Source organism: Salmo salar, chromosome 04 (assembly GCF_965601325.2).
Source record: "Salmo salar chromosome 04, fSalSal1, whole genome shotgun sequence".
Lineage (NCBI taxonomy): Eukaryota > Metazoa > Chordata > Actinopteri > Salmoniformes > Salmonidae > Salmo > Salmo salar.
The window spans coordinates 54,893,062-54,915,417 of NC_138294.1; the positions used below are offsets into that span (position 1 = coordinate 54,893,062).

Here is a 22,356-nt window from a genome sequence, read left to right on the forward strand (position 1 = left end):
CTACCATGGCATTAATTGTACAATGTCATGAGTCATTTTGTCAATATAGGCCTATGGGATGATTGTCACACTATGTATTAGTCACCTTTATTACGGTGGGATTTTAGACAGTTTGGAATCATTATTATAGGATCAGTTAGGACAAAAATGCTGAAAATAATTTTATTTACACATAAATAAGCACTGAAATCAGTGGATAATAAACATGTTACCAAAATGTACTGTATGTACTCTCTACATAGATAACTCTTAGTACAACAAGTGGGGATTCACAAATGACTGTACGATGCAGTGTCCACCAATATGATCAACTATGTTTTTTTTCTTCCAAATACCATTTTAGTCCTGCTCGTTTCTGTGTCATGTGGCAAAAAAAGTGTCTATAGAGGTGTAATCGCATCATATCGTGACACCTGTGTACAACTGTTCTGTGTGCATTGGAGACTGAGGGATGGAATGGACCAGTTGGTGTCTGTACATGTAGCGGCTATCTAAGACTGTTGGACCATTAGCATTGTGTGCTCTGGAGGCATCAAATAGTTTACATATGGCTGATAGACTGGACCAGGTGGCTGCGTGTGAGGCACATATTGGTTAGACTGTGTACATTTTTATAATTTAATTTAGGCAAATTAGCTGGCTAACTCGTTGAACCTGCTTTGTAGAATACCCCTCTCCATTCAGTGCAAACAAAAATTGTGAGGAGGAGTTTAGGGAGGATGTGTTTAATGCTACAATGTAGACTTTCTTTCAATCTGCGATTGTTACATCCATTTTGTTACTTTTAAATTAATGATATGTACCCATTGATTCTTGAAGAATACAACTTATTAATGCTTCACGAGCTGAGTTCAACTGTCTTACATCATCAAAACACAAAATATAACCTTGTTTTACTCTGTTCTTGCATCCAGAGATCGAGAGTGGTTACATTTCTCCAGCTCCATCCCGCAACTGTTTACTGAAAACAGTGCTTGGGTGGGGTGGTGGCACTTTGTTATAGTTTGAACTGCAGATTGCTTCTTTAATATTGATCCAATGTACTATGGTGGTTGCTTGCACAGTTTAGGTTTTCATGGACTTGCCATGTCAATGTAGGCCTATGCTTGGTCTGTCTGATTACTATACTAACTGGATAGCATAAGATAAAGGAGTGTAATCACTAGGCAGGATAAATACTGATTACATTTAGTCATTTAACCCTCCAACCCCCAACCAACCGGGTAGAGTAAACAAACTCTGCAAACAGCATGCTTGTCAGAGGTCAGGAGCCGACTGGGGTGGTGATAATGAGTCTGTTCATCTTACCACACATTTTTCAGTCAAGGTTTAGGAGGTCAACCACAATCTGTAGGCTGCCACACCAGGAGAAGTGCTGCATTCCCATGGACCTAATTCCACATTAAAGAATATTATAGTATGGTATAAATACTATATTATTCACTGTAGTGTTTTTGCAGAATTCACTTTAGTATTCACTGTAGTGTTTTTAAGGGCTAAAGTCAGTAAAAACACTACAGTGAATAGTGTAGTATTTACTGTAGTACTGTAATTAATGTTGTGTTTTTGCGGATTGCAGTATGCTTTGGTATTTACGGTAGTGCTTTTGGACTGTAGTATACTGTAGTGTTTAGTGTACTGTAGTATACGGTAGTATTTACTGTAGTATTTCTGCAGAAAATACTGTAGTATTTACCATAGTGTTTTAGTTGTATTATCTTTTACATAGAAGTGGAGGCTTTCTACTTGAGGAAACCTACTGGGTAAATACTAAAATATCAAATTTTCCATAACCTGTAGGTTGGTAGGACTGGGGTCTGAATGGATAGTTCAGAGCTTTTGATCTTTTCTATAACCTGTAGGGAACAAAATATATGATCTATACTTAGCATGTAGGTTTCTCACTTATGGGTGGCACAAATTGGCATACGGGGAGGGGAATGGGCAGATAAAAACAATTTAGTGTTTTTGCGGACATTACTGTAGTATTTACTACATAGTTTTTTGCAGATAATACTGTAGTATTAGTATTTTACAGTATACTATAACTTTTTATAGTAAGTACTACACATGATCAAGTGATACTACAGTGTGTAGTATAGTATTCTACAGTTTACTACAGAACTCTATATTAAGTACTGTAGTATATTTTCATGTGGGATGAGCTGAAGAAAAGTGACATTGTTTTGTGTATGCTTTCTATATCATAAACACCTAACTAACCTAATCAAATGTTGTTTCAGTATTGTAATAATAGTGTTTCAGAGAGATTTCTTCTTGATAGCAGTCAAGATACAATATATTTTCTATGCCCTTATAGGATCACTACTAGAGAAATAAGAATGAATAGAATGGGTTTGGAACCTCTAACCTGTACTGTAGAATGTTCATTCAAATTATGCTAACTGATTTGGCTCATGCAATGGAATGTATTTTTTTTTAATGTAGTTTGAGCTGATTCAACAAATCACAGCACAGATTGATGGTTAAACTTCCTGCTTTTACTTCAAGCTTTGCTCTAATGGATACACTCGCAATGGCCGCCAGTCCACCCATTATGCCATCATTCACTTAAATGGGGACACCTGTTATATTCATTCTTATTTCTATGATCACTACCCTCTACATTTAAATGTATCATACAGCAGGGAAAAATAATACATATTCTATATGCCCCATCCGAGAAATCCATTGCAATGTTAAGGGACATTACTAGCAAGTCAGCCTCAGTAAAATCAAGTTTGCAAATTAGAATCCAAAATCCTATACTGGCTAGCATTGTTAGTTGAATGCTAATGGTTTGCAATTTAATCTCTTTGTGCTATACCAAATCTCTGCTAATAACATGGTGACCAATGTTCCCTGTAATTTATTTTGGCACTGAGCAAATTTCTGGTCCCCTGAGCGCAAGCTTGAACGTTGTGAGAATTCTGTGCAACTGCCAGCATGTGTTTACTGTGAACACTGAGGCTGTACCAGCTTTATGTACCAGCTTTACAGTTTTAACAGTGGCCATTTCATCATATTGTAGGCCTACCAGTGGCCTACCATCAAAAACAATGGAGAAAATGCATCCCATAACATTTTACCATGGAAATAGCTATTCTATCATTCAGCCTACAGTAGCAGCGAATGTGTAGTGTTCAACGTAGGCCTACATTCCATGAGACTTTTGAAAAAAACATGGAGGGCTTGACATTAACCTGTTTATCCACTTGTCCTTTAGACAAGGAGGTGACTGAAAATGTTATTGTATTGATGCAAGAAAACACTTTACAAAATAAAAGACATTATTATTCCAATACCATTATTACATATAATCGGACAAATTATGCTACCCTCTGCCTTTTGGCTACTTAGCTTATTCAAGCCTGTCTCAAAATACAAAACTGGCCAGTTAAGATTTAAAAAAAGCTCTTTACCTGACTTGCTTTTCAAAGACGTCTAGAAATGTACACATTTTGTGCTCTTGTAGGAAGCAATCATTCCCCTATTGCTGACTACAAATGATCTATAACTTGGCTAATAAATCACTAGAAGTCACTCCCCTGTTGCTGACTACAAATTATCTATAACTGGGTTAATAACTCAATAACTAGCAAAGGATATGATCAAAATGTGCACACGTGGACACATGCAGCTCTCGCTTTGATTTCAAAACAAGCATCTACTCACGACCGCTCATGCTGTAAACACAGTTCAGTTCAAAGTAAATGGCAAAGATCCATATATGGCAATGGTCTATTTGCATATAAGCCTACTGCAGCTCTGATTGTTTATGCCGCGCTGGTCTATGTAGAGTATGAGCTGAGTAGTGTGTGTCAATGCAATAGAATCCTTATCCGATGCTTTCTGCCTACAACAAAATCTCTTGCATAGTTTGTTTTGTTTCGGTATGTTGCATTGAAAATATTGTGTTGCTAATATATAATATTGTGTTGATTCGATCACAATTGCCACAGTAAAGGGAAACGTTGATAGTATTAACAGGAAAAACTCTAGAACAGTGGCCACCAACCTTTTTTGTCAAAATGCAAGCCGAGATCTACCACTCAGATTTTTTTTAGCATTACTTTAAAAACACTTAAGCCGTTGCAACATTAACCAATTAAAAACAGTACTGTAGCAATGAGGTTTGTGCAGTAAGCCATAAGCCCAATACATTATCACAGTATATTGGCTTTGCTTGAATTGACCTGCCAATGCATTGTTGTTCGGGCCATTTTTTGAAATTATATTTAAAAATTCAAAAGGCACTAGCACATCTGAGCAATGATTTTGCAGGTGCATCGCAACAGTTGAACAAGATGAAGAAAAAAGGAAACCGCACACTGCTCTTGATAGTATCACTGATATTTAATAAGCTTACGTATCTCAAAGCTTTTGTGAATTTTTAAAAATCAGCACCCCAATGTAGACCTAGCCCCACCCACATCCGTTCCACGCATGGAAAGGGGTTGGAGGCAAAGGAAAAATAAATAAGTGCTACCAAACATAACAATATGCATTTCACAAACACCACAAAAGTGTATAAATAAGACGCATTAAACACGTCCATAAAACCACAATGAGGACATAGCAAGCCTTCATCAATCATTGGGCACATCGCACGAAAAACATCTGAGCAATCTTAAATAGGCACATAATTCATGTTCAAATTCACAACATAACATACATAGGCATTTCATCATTAAGTCCTTTAGGAAATAATGTCTGGCGGGTGAAAATTCAAAAACATTCTCTTTTGCTCAGAGTATTATTAATATCACCTCCCCTGTCTGATATCTTGACTTTCTCTATGCCACAAAATCTAAAGGTAGAAATGTAATGTTTTAGGTCATTAAAATGTACTGCGACTGGATAATCCCTGTCGTTTCGCCTGATTGAATTTTTATGTTCACTAATTCTCTGTTTGAGAGAGCGGGAGGTTTTACCGACATAGCAGAGCCCACATGGACATTTAATAATTAAAAAAAAAAAGTTCAATCAGGCGAAACGACAGGGATTATCCAGTCGCAGTACATTTTAATGACCTAAAACATGACATTTCTACCTTTAGATTTTGTGGCATAGAGAAAGTCAAGATATCAGACAGGGGTGGTGATATTAATAATGAGCAAAAGAGAATGTTTTTGGATTTTCACCCTCCAGACATTATTTCCTAAAGGACTTAATGATGAAATGCCTATGTATGTTATGTTGTGAATTTGAACATGAATTATGTGCCTATTTAAGATTGCTCAGATGTTTTTCGTGCGATGTGCCCAATGATTGATGAAGGCTTGCTATGTCCTCATTGTGGTTTTATGGACGTGTTTAATGCGTCTTATTTATACACTTTGTGGTGTTTGTGAAATGCATATTGTTATGTTTGGTAGCACTTATTTATTTTTCCTTTGCCTCCAACCCCTTTCCATGCGTGGAACGGATGTGGGTGGGGCTAGGTCTACATAGGGGTGCTGATTTTTAAAGATTCACAAAAGCTTTGACGACTGCCGTGAGGCCGATACGTAAGCTTATTAAATATCAGTGATACTATCAAGAGCAGTGTGCGGTTTCCTTTATCCTTTAAATTAGATTTCAAAATTTGTGGTAGGGTATATGATCACACCGGTAATAGATCCGTTGTTGTATTACTTGTGAGGCACAGCTGAGTGAGCATACATTTAAATAATTTGCTTTTTATTGTTATTTTACTGGGCTGATGGTGCATGCATCTCAGTAGTGTAAAGTACTTAAGAAAAAATACTTTAAAGTACTACTTATCAGGTTTCAGGTAAGACCCAAGTGCAGACTGTGTTGAAGTAACAATGTTTATTGCAACAACAGGGGCAGGCCAACGACAGGTCAAGGCAGGCAGGGGTCAATAATCCAGAGTAGTGGGGCCAAGGTACAGGACAGCAGGCAGGCCCAGGTCAGGCAGAAGTCGGTAATCCAGATTAGGGGCAAAGGACGGCAGGCAGACTCGACTCAGGCGGAGTGGTCAGGCAGGTGGGCTCAGAGACAGGACAGGCAAGGGTCAAAACCAAGAGGAAGAGGGAAAAAGAGAGACTGAGGGGAAAAGCAGGAGCTGAAACAAACCCCTGGTTGACTTGAATAAACCAGACGAACTGGCAACAGACAAACAGTGACACACAGGTATAAGTACCCAGGGGATAATGGGGAAGATGGGCGACACCTGGAAGGGGGTGGAGACAAGCACAAGGACAGGTGAAACAGATCAGGACGTGACATACTTAAGTAGTTTTTTGGGGTATCTGTACTTTACATTACTATTTATATTTTTGGCAACTTTTACTTTTACTTCACAACTTTCCTAAATAATGTAATGTACTTTACTCCATACATTTTCCCTGACACCCAAAAGTACTTGTTACAGTTTGACAGGAAAATGGTCCAATTCACACACTTATCAAGAGAACATCCCTCGTCATCCCAACTGCCTCTGATCTGGCGGACTCACTAAACACAAATGCTTAGTTTTTAAATTATGTCTGAGTGTTGGAGTGTGCCCCTGGCTATCCGTCAATAAAAAATAAAAAAATAAAAATTTTGCCGTCTGGTTTGAACTTGAAATTATTTATACTTTTACATTTACTTTTGATACTTAAGTACATTTTAGCAATTCCATTTACTTTTGATACTTAAGTATATTTAAAACCAAATACTTTTAGACTTTACTCAAGTAGTATTTTACTGGGTGACTAACTTTTACTTGAGTCATTTTCTGTTAAGGTTTCTTTACTTTTAGGGAGAGAGCCGCAGACTGAGGGTCCGCCTCGCAACATCCCTCCACTCTCCCTTTCCTCCACTGACACTGACCAAAAAGGGACACCGTCTTCCAGCTGATGGGGCGACTCGAGTCTCATCGAGTCTTGCCGCATTATTTTTGCCTCGTGCACAAATTCATGTTGTTATTCATATGAACAGAGAAAGTGAAATATTTCTCCATATTAAAAAAGACCCAAGCCGCTAATAATAACAACAGCTCAAGCCTACAGATACACTCACCTACTCAATCATTACTGCTGCACTGCTTGTTGTGGCGCTGAGTGGAAATAGGAAGAATGCACATTTTATGGCTTATAAAAGTGTTGAATAGATGCACATTTTATGGCTTATAAAAGTCTTGAATACATGCACATTTTATGGCTTATAAAAGTCTTGAATACAAAGTGTTGACAGTGCTGAGTAAGAATTTAAACATGAACTCACTCATAAAAACAGCAACTATTTGCTGTATTCGTTGACAGTCTCTCAAGTCATGGTTTTAAACCTTTTGAAATATTACAGTATCAATTTTGCGTAGTTCTCTTACGCCTGCTACATTACTGCAGACACGGTAATCTGAGCAATTCGATTGGCCAGCGGTAGACCTGTAGTGCACTTGATTTGCTCTCTGGGCCCCAAAATGACAACAGTTTGCCTTCCTGGCGCACAGGGCAGTTGAATCAGGTGCATCTACCCACAACAGCCCAAAACGAATAAACCAAATTGGAAAACAAGGCTTTATCGTTGGGTTTTTTACAGAAATGTTTTGGAGATCGACCGGTTGGTGACCACTGCTCTAGAAAAAGTTGCGTGAAGTTCAATCTCGTGCTTCTCTCTGTGGTCTGATATTTCTGCGCGGCAGTCCCAGTCATGGTTAGCTGATACAGTAGCCTATGTAAATTAAACTATCCAGGCGCTGTAAAATCTGGCATGCATCAGTAACGCCTGGGCAGAGGAACACGCCCAATATAAATATCCATCTTGATATTCCAGAGCAATAGTAATGGTGTCTTTTTTAGGGACTAATGGCCCATGGCTCGTTGGCAAAAGCCGATGGGGAAATGAATGGTCTGTTTGTACTGTTTTTGGATAAACACCGAAAATAAGGTCTGTGGTAAACACAGGTTTAGGAGATTTTATACATTTTGTTCTATGAGATTAGCTTAATATGCAACATCACTTTTTGTGAATGTTTAAGCATTTAATCAAAACAAGCACATAAAGCACACAAAGGCTTAATAATTCATGAAAGTCATTTTAACTGACTTCTATTATCTCATAGAACAAAAAGGTATAAGATCTCCTAAACCTGTGTTAACCTCGGACATTATTTTCAGTGTATATCCACAAATCCCCATTCACTTCCCCCATAGGAATGGCCAACTAACCAGAGCTAGAAAATGCTAACTAATTTCCTTTTTTTTAGGACTACAAACTGGCAAGCTCTATAGACCCCTTTCTGTGTTTGCAAACCTTGCCGCATGAGAGCGATGCGCGCAATACCCTGGGCAAGTAACATGTTCATAATTCTGTGTTCATGTCCCTGGTATTTTGAATGGATTTGACGGTTATGTCATCAAATTCACGAAAACGTGGTCATATATCCAGACCTCCGTGGGTTGATAAATTGGATTTCCATTGATTATTTTTGTGTGATTTTGTTGTCAGCACATTCAACTATCTAAAGAAAAAAGTATTTAATAAGATTATTTCATTCATTCAGATCTAGGATGTGTTATTTTAGTGTTCCCTTAATTGTTTTGAGCAGTATATATATATATATATATATATATATATATATATATATATATATATATATATATATATATATATATATATATTCAAGGAGCAACAACGTAGCGCAATGGCATTATATATATATATATACACACTGCTCAAAAAAATAAAGGGAATAATCAATGGAAAATAATCAATGGAAATCCAATTTATCAACCCATGGAGGTCTGGATTTGGAGTCACACTCAAAATTAAAGTGTAAAACCACACTACAGGCTGATCCAACTTTGATGTAATGTCCTTAAAACAAGTCAAAATGAGGCTCAGTAGTGTGTGTGGCCTCCACGTGCCTGTATGACCTCTCTACAACGCCTGGGCATGCTCCTGATGAGGTGGCGGATGGTCTCCTGAGGGATCTCCTCCCAGACCTGGACTAAAGCATCCGCCACCTCCTGGACAGTCTGTGGTGCAACGTGGCGTTGGTGGATGGAGCCAGACATGATGTCCCAGATGTGCTCAATTGGATTCAGGTCTGGGGAACGGGCGGGCCAGTCCATAGCATCAATGCCTTCCTCTTGCAGGAACTGCTGACACACTCCAGCCACATGAGGTCTAGCATTGTCTTGCATTAGAAGGAACCCAGGGCCAACCGCACCAGCATATGGTCTCACAAGGGGTCTGAGGATCTCATCTCGGTACCTAATGGCAGTCAGGCTACCTCTGGCGAGCACATGGAGGGCTGTGCGGCCCCCCAAAGAAATGCCACCCCACACCATGACTGACCCACCGCCAAACCGGTCATGCTGGAGGATGTTGCAGGCAGCAGAACGTTCTCCACGGCGTCTCCAGACTCTGTCACGTCTGTCACATGTGCTCAGTGTGAACCTGCTTTCATCTGTGAAGAGCACAGGGTGCCAGTGGCAAATTTGCCAATCTTGGTGTTCTCTGGCAAATGCCAAACGTCCTGCACGGTGTTGGGCTGTAAGCACAACCCCCACCTGTGGACGTCGGGCCCTCATACCACCCTCATGGAGTCTGTTTCTGACCGTTTGAGCAGACATATGCACATTTGTGGCCTGCTGGAGGTCATTTTGCAGGGCTCTGGCAGTGCTCCTCCTGCTCCTCCTTGCACAAAGGCGGAGGTAGCGGTCCTGCTGCTGGGTTGTTGCCCTCCTACGGCCTCCTCCACGTCTCCTGATGTACTGGCCTGTCTCCTGGTAGCGCCTCCATGCTCTGGACACTACGCTGACAGACACAGCAAACATTCTTGCCACAGCTCGCATTGATGTGCCATCCTGGATGAGCTGCACTACCTGAGCCACTTGTGTGGGTTGTAGACTCCGTCTCATGCTACCACTAGAGTGAAAGCACCGCCAGCATTCAAAAGTGACCAAAACATCAGCCAGGAAGCATAGGAACTGAGAAGTGGTCTGTGGTCACCACCTGCAGAACCACTCCTTTATTGGGGGTGTCTTGCTAATTGCCTATAATTTCCACCTGTTGTCTATTCCATTTGCACAACAGCATGTGAAATTTATTGTCAATCAGCGTTGCTTCCTAAGTGGACGGTTTGATTTCACAGAAGTGTGATTGACTTGGAGTTACATTGTGTTGTTTAAGTGTTCCCTTTATTTTTTGCGCTGTTTTTGCGCTGAAGACCATTGCGCTATGTTTTTGCTCCTTGTAGACCATTCAAAAAGTCAACAAAACTACAGGCTACTTGATCCATCAGTTGCAAAACATATTTTCCATAGTTTATTTGCTTGCAGAAAACAAGGAGTTCTCATAGACCACCAGGGTAAAAAAAAAAAAAAATACATTTACATGTTGCTTATGAGTGCATTCCACAATACTTTTAGATTATAATTAGGTTTTAAGATTTGTATTAATGTCCTACTTAATATACTGTTTGTGTCATCATCGCAAATCAACTGTGTTTTACAAAAACATATATTTTTAAATAAACCAGTATAATGGCTCTTTGGCTAGCTTTGCTTCCAGCCTATGTCAATGAGCGTTAGCATTCAAACTAACAACTGCTGCATCCAAAATAGTTATTTTGCAAAGATCACAACCAAATATAATCTGAGCAACTGTTCCATCAATAATCAAAATAACATTGCAAGCGTATTACAACCCCAAAACTTTTTTGTTGTTTATAAGTAATAACTACGTAAATATAGGCTATACATAACGGGTACAGATGGTGATGGCTTTCTTTCTGCATCCTAAAGTCCCGTGCTTCTGTGCGTGACGTAGTTTGTGTCATATACTGAAAAGGGCTGAGTGATATTCTTTGAAAGCATTCATAACCTTTTCTAAACATAATTAATTAAAGCTTTAGGTTATATTATTTTTTAAAACAACATCGAGATTACAACAAAAGCATAAACAAGAATAGTATGTTCTTATGATTTAATCAAGGGTTGTATTTCATATAATTGAAAGTACCAATTTTGCAGCTGTACAATAATATATCACACCAGCACAACTGATGAGGGTGTGTTTGAAAAAGCCAATAAGCTGTCTCAGCAAATGCATGTAAGTGATGTCCAGACATGTTGTACACATACACATGCTGTACAAAGGCACACTAAGTCATGCATGTGTCTGGTAGGCATTTCTTTCCTATGCAAATGGTCCTACTGTAGCACAAATGACACATTGCTACATGGATTTGAAAACTGCTACACCGTATAATTTTACTAACTTTGTAACATTTCGCTTGAAACAGGACCCTGCTGAAAGTTCAAAATATAGAGGAAGTTCCTTACAAATTAGGCGACCTTGAACGCACCAACATTTTATTGCTAGGCTGGCTGGCGCTAGGTAGGAAGGCAGAATTACAGAATGTGCAAAGTTTCTTCGGGAAATAGCAACCGACAATAAGAAAAAAGTCGCTTTTAAAAAATGATTCTTGTTTAGACCAGCACCCATTTCTTGGCATTGGACGATGGAGCACATTTTAACGCCAAAGGTAGGTGGCCACTAGCTAACTAGCTAACGTTAGCCAGTGATGCTAACTGGCAATAACTAACGTTAGTTAGCTAGCAAGTACGCTAACATTACCTGACTTCGTTATCTAGCCTGTTACGTTTCATAGGATAGTTTTAAAACGGAATCATCTGCTTGCTCTCTGACTTAGCTACATAACACTGTTAATTTAGTAATGTTTGATTGTTAGCTAGCTAGCTACTATAGTTGTCATGAGACTGACAGTCACAACAAGCAACAGCAAGTAAGCTAGCTAACTACAGTTACATTCTTGCATGTCAGCACACCTGTGTTGGAACCTCTAGGTCTTCAGGATTTCCTGGTGTTGGTTTTAGTAAGAGCGCTTGGAAATTATTTCTCAGCCATTCATTCACCTGTTGATATTTGTTATTCAGAGAATGGCATGTGGTGACTCAAATCTGTCCTGATGTCGTTTATTTGTTTATTTCTATTTGAAATGACAGGTGGAAGAAGTGAAATTGTTGGATCGATACACTGCAAAGAAGCCAGCCATTGGCACTCTCTATCTAACAGCAACCCATCTAATCTTTGTGGAGACCTCCTCTAACACTCGCAAGGAAACCTGGGTATGACACTTGCTCAGAGAGCATGACAAGGGTTGAGTGCCAAAGGGGTGTAATTGCCTGGTATGAAAGCAACCCATGGCCCTTTCCCGTACTATGTACACCTTCACTGTTCACATATATGAAGGCACTGGATAGGATGTAGGCTCTAAGTTGGTGTGTAAGCAACTATATGCCCCTTGGTAGCAGGGGTGGTGCCACAAATATTAGGCCTACACCTATCTGGGTTTATACCAATATTGAAGTGGTAGGGAACTTAAAAGCCAGGACTCAAGATTAATAGTTTTTGGTTTCACTCTCATCTTCACCAGATGTTACACCATCTCATAGCCACAGTAGAGAAACTCCCTCTTACAGCCATGGGATGCCCACTTCACATTTCCTGCAAGAATTTCCATGTGGCTCACTTTGTCATTTCCAGTGAGAGGGACTGCCAAAATGTTCATCAGTCCCTGGTCAGACTCTCCCAACCAGGTACTTACAATAGCATTCCAGATCAACCCTCCTCCCTTTCGGGGAAAAACAAAATTATGATCCACTGAATATTTATACAATTTGTCCTTACAGTAACATTGGACATTTTTTATAGGGAAAGTGGAAGAATTGTATGCTTTTCTTTACAACCCAAAACAAGATGAAGATGAGAGAAGAAATGGTTGGGGCTTTATTGACTCAGCCATGGATTTCAAAAGAATGGGATTGCCCAATGAGTTTTGGGAAATGACGGACCTCAACAAGAACTATGAGGTAAGTTAAGCAATCATATGCCTTTCAGACTCTTTATTGGATTTGTTTTTTTGTCAAACAAATGCTGTCTTGCCTCCCCCATGCAATTCTTTAGTTTTGCATTAGCTTTTTCATCAAGCAAAGGCATTTGCAACTAATGCATGCACATGTTGTTTTGTTCCCTCTGGATTGCTTAGCTTTGCAGCACATATCACTCAGAACTGGGCATTCCTAAAACTGCAAGCAAGGGCACAGTCTTTGGGAGTGCCAAATTCAGGAGCAGGGGGCGCATTCCTACTCTCTCCTACTACCACAAGGAAAGTAATGTAAGTTCAGACTCTCCCTTATTTAATGCAAGGGTCAGTCTCATCTCTGCTCATGCTATACTTACTGAATCTGTTAACCCTCCTTTTGTGTTCGTTTCATGTTAATTAATTCTGTGTTCCCGGTCCAAAATGACCGTCCCATTATAGCTGATTATAAATCCATAATAATACATATATTATCACCTTGTTAGATCTTTTTAATCAACTTAAGTTCTTGTGAACATTACACGTTTTGAACTTCTATTTGCGGCCTGTAGGCCTCATTGACCTGAGCTCATACAACTAGTTTTTGAGTAAAAAAAAGCATAATGTATGGATTATTTTGACTACAAATACTCAGATGAAACATATTGTGCTATTTATCACAGACTAATTTGTGTCAAAGTTTAACAAGGACTCTCCTCCTCACCAGTGCCATGATCAAAGATATGATCAAGAACCTCACATACAGTATATCGTTTGGTCATTGTGCTGCCACAGAATGACTCCTGAGCAAGGTCTCAAAAAAGCTTTATGTACCAGAGCGGCAACAAAAGTTGTATATATTATTGAGACAATGTTGCGATTGTTTGTGAGAATGCCAACAGGTGTGGTTCCCGTGGGGGGAAGATTCTATTGGGGGAAAGGTTGCCATGGAAGCCAAGGTGTGTGTGTGTGTGTGTGTGTGTGTGTGTGTGTGTGTGTGTGTGTGTGTGTGTGTGTGTGTGTGTGTGTGTGCGTGCGTGCGTGCGCTCAAACACACATGGATGTGGGGGTCTGGGAGAGGAAGTGTGTCCAGCTGATGAATGTGCCTGAACTCAATTTTATACATTAATTGTAGTCTCACCCATTCATTTCTAATGACTGGTTATTTTTGACCGGGATCACCACAGGTGTACAAAAGTTAAATAAAACACACAAAATGTAATGAAAATTATCCAAATGTATTTTGTGTGTTCAGATGCCCGGTGTGGACAAAGTCATGGAACCTTATGACAATCAGATTAAATTAACTACGTTTTTCAGAGAGAACTTGTAAATCGGTCGAATTCGACCGGAACACAGCAGGAGGGTTAATGATTACAATGGCATTACAAATGCACTTCATGGTGAAGCTGTTTTGGTTTCCCCCTCATCTACCAGGCTGCCATTTGCCGCTGTAGCCAGCCCCTGTCCGGGTTAAGTGCTCGATGTGTAGAAGATGAGGAGATGCTACAGGCAATCAGCCGGGCTAATCCCAAAAGCACCTTCATGTATGTGGTGGATACCAGGCCTAAGGTAATAAACACGCTTTCAGATAATTGTATGTTTCATTTGCCCCATCCTAATCCGAACCATCCTGTGTTTTTCCCAGTTGAATGCCATGGCCAATAGAGCAGCAGGGAAGGGATACGAGAATGAGGACAACTACTCAAACATCCGCTTTCAGTTTGTGGGCATTGAGAATATCCATGTCATGAGGAACAGTCTGCAGAAGCTTCTGGAAGGTTACTGTCATTGCTCTCACATTAAAACGATGAACCATAATCATCGGATGTAATGGGTTATACTTATTAATCATTTACTAAAGTGAAAAGTAATTTTGCAGCATGGGCTAAAGACCAGGCAAAGTTCATGCTCGACAAAGTCAAGTTTATAAGGTGCTTAGTTGTCATCTTCTTCTGTTTTCAGTGTGTGCTATGAAGTCTCCAACAATGAGTGACTACTTGACGGGACTGGAGAATTCGGGTTGGCTGCGTCACATCAAGGCTGTGATGGATGCTGGAGTATTTCTGGCTAAGGTAATAGACATCCTGCCATGTAGTGATCTTCTTAGTTCAATATAAACACAGTAACACACTCTTATTTACTACTAATAACCTTAGAAATGTATAAAAACAAATTATCCTTTTTTTGCTTTGTATCCATCTAGTTTTTTAAACTAGCGTGTATGATGTGGTTGTGAGCTATCCTTTGTCTCTGCTAAGGCTGTGGCTGAGGATAAGGCTAGTGTGCTTGTACACTGCTCAGATGGCTGGGATCGCACAGCCCAGGTGTGTTCTCTGGCCAGCATCCTCTTGGACCCCTTCTATCGTACCATCAAGGGACTCATGGTGTGAACAGAGTGGTTTGCTTACAGTATCTTGACAATATGAGTATTTGTGTGCTGGACAGCCAAGTTATTGTCTACAAAATAGAATGATTTGAACACTATTTAATCTCCCGTTCTGTTTATTTCTTATTTTAGGTTTTGATAGAAAAAGAATGGATATCTATGGGTCATAAATTCACGCAAAGGTATTAACATCTAATATATTTGGAACAAGGCTAATCATCTAACCATGTTGGTGTCTGCTAAATTACACAACTTTGAGATGAAAACTGAACTATCGGACAAGCTAAAACCCAGATAAGTCTTAACATAAGATCTTCATGGTGTACATAGGACATAAGAAGATAACAGATATAATATTGAGTTGCAGGTGTGGGCATGTGGATGGGGATCCCAAGGAGGTGTCCCCTGTTTTCACCCAGTTCATTGAATGTCTTTGGAATCTCATGGAGCAGTACCCCTGTGGCTTTGAGTACAACGAGAAGTACCTTTTGGAAATCCACAACCATGTTTACTCCTGCCAGTTTGGAAATTTCATTGGCAACTGCCAAAGAGAGCGAGAAGAGATGCGGTGAGGAGTCTCTGAAATAAACTGCAGTGCCTATGCAGACATCTGATTTCCTTTTCTGAAATAGTCATTTCCAATTTGGAGGTTTTAATCTGTTCGTGAACAATTTATCCTTTCAATTTTCAGACTTTATGAGAGGACCTTCTCCGTTTGGCCATTTCTCTGGGAAAACCGCCATCAGTACAGAAATCCTCTGCACAAATGCTCATTAGGGAGGGAGGTTCTGAGGCCAAGCACATTGCCATTGAATTTCAAGTAAGTTCTCATTGGTTTCCTGAGTTTTCCACTATGAGCAAATCAATATATTGTCAATGTACATGAGCAATAGCTGTTCAGAGTATTTCTTTCAAACATTTGAATTTGTGTTTCATTTGATAGAATACCAATTGCATTATTTATTTGACAGGTTTTGGTGTGGCATGTATAATCATTTTGACAAGGGCATGCAGCCAAAGCAGTCCATTCTGGATCACCTGTTAACCATAACACAGAAAAAGGCAGAGGGTGAGAAGAAAATGACAGATCTCCAGAGAGTAAGTGGATATAGATTTTTCTAATGGCACATGTAAAAGCTTTCTCGGGTGGCTTGAATACATTTCTCCAATGTTTTCATTCCTCTGTAGCAGTTGGCAGTCATGGATGGGGTTCTGGCAGATCAGGGCAGTCCAACAGGCACGCCACCTGAACAAACCTCTTTGTCTCCTGTATCGGTTAGCCACACAGACGAAAATGCTAAACCACTCATGAATGGTGCTGCAGTGGAGGAGGCTGAAATAGAGTTGGTGCCTACTGCAGGGAGCGAGAAGATGGAACCAGTAGCTATAGAAAATTGAGTTACTGCCACAAAGGGCACAGTTGTTTCAATGGAGATCAAAGATGTCAGAGGAGGGACAAAGTTCCTCTGAAATAACCACTGAAGCAGTTAAGCTTGTGGCCTGATTATCCAATCTGTTAGTTGACTAAGCAAATTACAGCCTTATTGATAAAACCAGAGGGAATTGGATGAAACAAATTCTGATCCAAATCTTTAGCAGCCATAGAAGTTGAACATTTGTTTAACAATTTTAAGAAGAGGTCAACCTTTTTTGGGGGATAAATACAGTGTCTTTGGAAAGTATTCAGACCGCTTGACTTATTCCACAGTTTGTTACGTTACAGCCTTATTACATTTTTTTACATAAGTATTCAGACCCTTTACTCAGTACTTTGTTGAAGCACCTTTGGCAGCGATTACAGCCTCGAGCTCCACACTTGGTACACCTGTATTTGGGGAGTTTCTCCCATTCTCTGCAGATCCTCTCAAGCTCTGTCAGGTTGGATGGGGAGCGTCGCTGCACAACTATTTTCTCTCTAGAGATGTTCAATCGGGTTCAAGTCTGGGCTCTGGCTGGGCCACTCAAGGACATTCAGAGACTTGTCCCGAAGCCACTCCTGCATTGTCTTGGCAGTATGCTTAGGGTTGAAGGTGAACCTTCAACCGAGTCTGAGGTCCTGAGTGCTCTGGAGCAGGTGTTCATCAAGGATCTCTTTGTACCTTGCTCCGTTCATCTTTCCCTCAATCCTGACTAGTCTCCCAGTCCCTGCCGCTGAAAAACATGCGAACAGCATGATGCTGCCACCACCATACCTCACTGTAGGGATGGTACCAGGTTTCCTCTCAGACGGGATGCTTGGCATTCAGGCCAAAGAGTTCAATCTTGGTTTCATCAGACCAGAGAATCTTGTTTCTCATGTTCTGAGATTCCTTTAGGTGCCTTTTGGCAAACTCTAAGTGGCCTGTCGTGTGCCTTTTACTGAGGAGTGGCTTCCGTCTGGCCGGGCGGACAACTCTAGGAAGATTCTTGGTTGTTCCAAACTTCTTCCGTTTAAGAATGATGGAGGCCCTTCAATGCAGCAGAATTTATTTTGTACCTTCCCCCAGATCTGTGACTCGACACAATTCTGTCTCGGAGGTCTACGGACAATTCCTTCGACCTCATGGCTTGGTTTTTGCTCTGAAATGCCCCGTCAACTATGGGACCTTTTATATAGACAGGTGTGTTCCTTTGCAAATTATTTTCTGTCAATTGAATTTACCACAGGTGGTCTCCAAGTTGTAGAAACATCTCAAGGATGATCAATGAAACAGGATGCACCTGAGCTCAATTTCGAGTCTCATAGCTTAATACTTATGTAAATAAGGTATTTCTCTTTATTTTTTTATTCATTTGCAAAAATGTCTAGAATCCTGTTTTTTCACTTTGTCATATTGTGTGTAGATTAGGGGGAATTAAAAAAAAACTATTTTAGAATAAGGCTGTAATGTAACAAAATGTGGAGTCTGAATACTTTCGGAATGCTCTATATATATATATATATATATATATATATATATATATATATATATATATATATATATATATATATATATATATATATATATATATATATATATATATATATATATATATATATATATATATATATATATATATATATATATATATATATATATATATATATATATATAATATATATATATATATATATATATATATATATATATATATATATAAGTACCAGTAAAAAGTTTGGACACACTTACTCATTCAAGGGTTTTTCTTAATTTGTTTTCTACTTTGTAGAATAATAGTGAAGACAAACTAATAACACATATGGAATCGGGTAGTAACCAATAAAGTGTTAAACAAATCAAAGTATATTTTTATATGGGGCGGCAGGTAGCCTAGTGGTTAGAGCGTTGGATTAGTAACCGTAAGGTTGCAAGATCGAATCCCCGAGCTGACAAAGTAAAAATCTGTCGTTCTGTCCCTGTTCCTGGGCCGTCATTGAAAATAAGAATTTGTTCTTAACTGACTTGCCTAGTTAAATAAAGGAAAAATAAATATTTGAGATTCTTCGAAGTAGCTACCCTTTGCATGGTCTTGGCATTCTCTTAACCAGCTTCATGAGGTAGTCACTTGGAATGCATTTCAGTTAAAAGTGAATTTGTGGAATTTCTTTCTTTAATGCGTTTGAGCCGGTCAGTTGTGTTGTGACAAGGTAGGGTTGGTATACAGAAGATAGCCCTATTTGGTAAAATACCAAGTCCATATTATGCCAAGAATAGCTCAAATAAGCAAAGAGAAATTACATTCCATCATTACTTTAAGACACGAAGGTCTGTCAATGCAGTTTCTTCAAGTGCAGTTGCAAAAACCAAGTTCTATGATGTAACTGGCTCTCATGAGTAGGACCGCCACAGGAAAGGAAGACCCCGAGTTACCTTCATTAGATTTAACTGCACCTCAGATTGCAGCCCAAATAAATGCTTCACAGAGTTCACGTAACAGACACATCTCAACATCAACTGTTCAGAGGAGACGGCGTGAATCAGGCCTTCATGGTCAAATTGCTGCAAAGAAACCACTACTAAAGGACACCAATAATAAGAAGAGACTTGCTTGGGCCAAGAAACACAAGCAATGGATATTAGACCGGTGGAAATCTGTCTTTTGGTCTGATGAGTCCAAATTTGAGATTTTTGGTTCCAACCGCCCTGTCTTTGTGAGACGCAGAGTAGGTGAACAGATGATCTCCGCGTGTGTGGTTCCCACCGTTACGCTTGGAGGAGGAGAAGTGGGGGTGCTTTGCTGGTGACACTGTCAGCGATTTATTTAGAATTCAGGGCACATCACAGCATTCTGCAGCGATACACCATCCCATCTGGTTTGCTCTTAGTCCCACTATCATTTGTTTTTCAACAGGACAATTACCCAACACACCTCCAGGTTGTGTAAGGGCTATTTGACCAAGAAGCAGAGTGATGGAGTGCTGAATCAGATGACCTGGCCTCCACAATCACCTGACCTTAACCAAATTAAGATGTTTTGTGATGAGTTGGACCGCAGAGTAAAGGAATAGCAGCCAACAATGCTCAGCATATGTGGGAACTCCTTCAAGACTGTTGAAAAAGCATTCCAGGTGAAGCTGGTTGAGAGAATGCCAAGCGTGTGCAATGCTTTCATCAAGGCAAAGGGTGGCTACTTTGAAGAATCTCAAATATAAAATATATTTTGATTTGTTTAACACTTTTAGGTTACTACATGATTCCATATGTGTTATTTCATAGTTTTGATGTCTTCACCATTGTTCTACAATGTAGAAAATAGTAAAAATGAAGAAAAACCTTTGAATGAGTAGGTGTGTCCAAACTTTTGACAGGCACTAAAATATATATATTTGTTTTATTTAACCTTTTATTTAGCTAGGCAAGTCAGTTAAGAACAAATTATAATTTACAATGACAGCCTACCCTGGCCAAACCCTAACCCGAAGACACTGGGCCAGTTATCCGCCGCCCTATGGGACTCATAATCACGGCCGGTTGTGATTCAGCCTGGAATCGAACCAGGTTCTGTAGTGATGCCTCTAGCACTGAGGTGCAGTGCCTTAGACCGCTGTGCCACTCGGGAGCTTTTATATAAATCTCGTATAAAAATCTGCATTACTTGTTACATAGTTATTTCACCGGCAGCAGACAACAATGTTTGGCAAAGTTGTACAGTTGAAGTCGGAAGTTTACACACACCTTAGCCAGATACATTTAAACTCCAGTTTTTCACAATTCCTGACATTTAATCCTAGTAAAAATTCCCTGTCTTAGATCAGTTAGAATCACCACTTTTATTTTAAGAATGTGAATTGTCAGAATAATAGTAAAGTGATTTATTTCAGCTTTTATTTCTTTCATCACATTCCCAGTGGGTCAAAAGTTTACATACACTCAATTAGTATTTGGTAACATTGCCTTTAAACTGTTGAACTTGGGTCAAACGTTTCGGGTAGCCTTCCACAAGCTTCCCACAATAAGTTGGGTGAATTTTGGCCGATTCCTCCTGACAGAGCTGGTGTAACTGAGTCAGGTTTGTAGGCCTCCTTGCTTGCACACACTTTTTCAGTTCTGCCCACAAATTGCCTATAGGATTGAGGTCAGGGCTTTGTGATGGCCACTCCAATACCTTGACTTTGTTGTTCTTAAGCCATTTTGCCACAACTTTGGAAGTATGCTTGGGGTCATTGTCCATTTGGAAGACCCATTTGCGACCAAGCTTTAGCTTCCTGACTGATGTCTTGAGATGTTGCTTCAATATATCCCCATAATTTTCCTCCCTCATGATGCTATCTATTTTGTGAAGTGCACCAGTCCCTCCTGCAGCAAAGCACCTCCACAACATGATGCTGCCACTCCCGTGCTTCACAGTTGGGATGGTGTTCTTCGGCTTGCAAGCCTCCCCCTTTTTCTTCCAAACATAACGATGGTCATTATGGCCAAACAGTTCTATTTTTGTTTCATCAGACCAGAGGACATTTCTCCAAAAAGTCAGATTTTTGTTCCCAGGTGCAGTTGCAATCTGTAGTCTGGCTTTTTTTATGGCGGTTTTGGAGCAGTGGCTTCTTCCTTGCTGAGCGCCCCTTCAAGTTATGTCGATATAGGACTTGTTTTACTATGGATATAGATACTTTTGTACCTGTTTCCTCCAGCATCTTCACAAGGTCCTTTGCAGTTTTTCTGGGATTGATTTGCACTTTTCGCACCAGAGTATGTTAATCTCTAGGAGACAGAACGCATCTCCTTCCTGAGTGGTATGATGGCTGCGTGGTCCCATGATGTTTATACTTGCATACTATTGTTTGTACAGATGAACGTGGTACCTTCAGGCGTTTGGAAATTGCTCCCAAGGATGAACCAGACTTGTGGAGGTCTAAAAAAAAAAATTCTGATGTCTTGGCTGATTTCTTTTGATTCTCCCATGATATCAAGCAAAGAGGCACTGAGTTTGAAGGTAGGCCTTGAAATACATCCACAGGTACACCTCCAATTGACTCAAATGATGTCAATTAGCCTATCAGAAGCTTCTAAAGCCGTGACATCATTTTTTTGAATTTTACAAGCTGTTTAAAGGCAGTCAACTTAGTGCATGTAGACCTCTGACCCACTGGAATTGTGATACAGTGAATTATAAGTGAAATTATCAGTCTGTAAACAATTGTTGGAAAAATTACTTGTGTCATGCACAAAGTAGATGTCCTAACCGACTTGCCAAAACTATAGTTTGTTAGCAAGAGATTTGTGGAGTGGTTGAAAAACGAGTTTTATTGACTCCAACATAAGTGAATGTAAACTTCAACTGTATTTAGTATCCCATAGAAACCAACTCTATGGCATAATAAATGTTGAGGCTGTATATGAATCAAGGATACTGAAATACTCCCCTAACAAAGGGAATATGCTGTAAAAGTATAGACCAAAGGTTGGTTTGATTTTGCGATGTAATGATTGTTAAAGGTGTAATATGCTGAAATCGCTCTGTCATTTCCTGGTTGCTAAAATTCAAATAGTTTGCCTAATCAGTTTCACAAAACAAGCAGTCATTGTGTAGAAAATCATTGCACCATCTATCCCGCTAGAAAAATATGTTTTCCATAACCAAAAATATTGTATTTTCTGCTGTTTTGAAGCTGGTGTACCAAAACGAAAGTGAAAGACTCAAACAAAACTTAAGAATGGGAAGCATAGAAGTAGAACAGATATACCGC

At 39.7% G+C, this 22,356-nt stretch overlaps 1 protein-coding gene across 1 annotated transcript; it reads left to right on the top strand.

Moving 5' to 3' along the window:
- The first annotated feature begins 11,081 nt into the window (after positions 1-11,081).
- Positions 11,082-18,140, top strand: mtmr8 (myotubularin related protein 8). The gene is made up of 14 exons (XM_014196834.3): positions 11,082-11,485; positions 11,967-12,089; positions 12,398-12,560; positions 12,676-12,833; positions 13,010-13,138; positions 14,261-14,395; positions 14,472-14,604; positions 14,789-14,898; positions 15,085-15,210; positions 15,345-15,394; positions 15,580-15,780; positions 15,904-16,032; positions 16,184-16,310; positions 16,401-18,140. The coding sequence occupies exons 1-14, from the start codon at positions 11,462-11,464 to the stop codon at positions 16,608-16,610; spliced, it is 1,818 nt and encodes a 605-aa protein (XP_014052309.1). The 5' UTR covers positions 11,082-11,461; the 3' UTR covers positions 16,611-18,140.
- Positions 18,141-22,356: the final 4,216 nt, after the last annotated feature.

Excerpts from the sequence above, each read along its gene's own strand:
- mtmr8 (XM_014196834.3), top strand. The coding sequence starts at position 11,462 with ATGGAGCACATTTTAACGCCAAAG. Across the intron at positions 15,395-15,579 it reads GGTCATAAATTCACGCAAAG|GTGTGGGCATGTGGATGGGG; the intron begins GTATTAACATCT and ends ATTGAGTTGCAG. Across the intron at positions 16,311-16,400 it reads AAATGACAGATCTCCAGAGA|CAGTTGGCAGTCATGGATGG; the intron begins GTAAGTGGATAT and ends ATTCCTCTGTAG.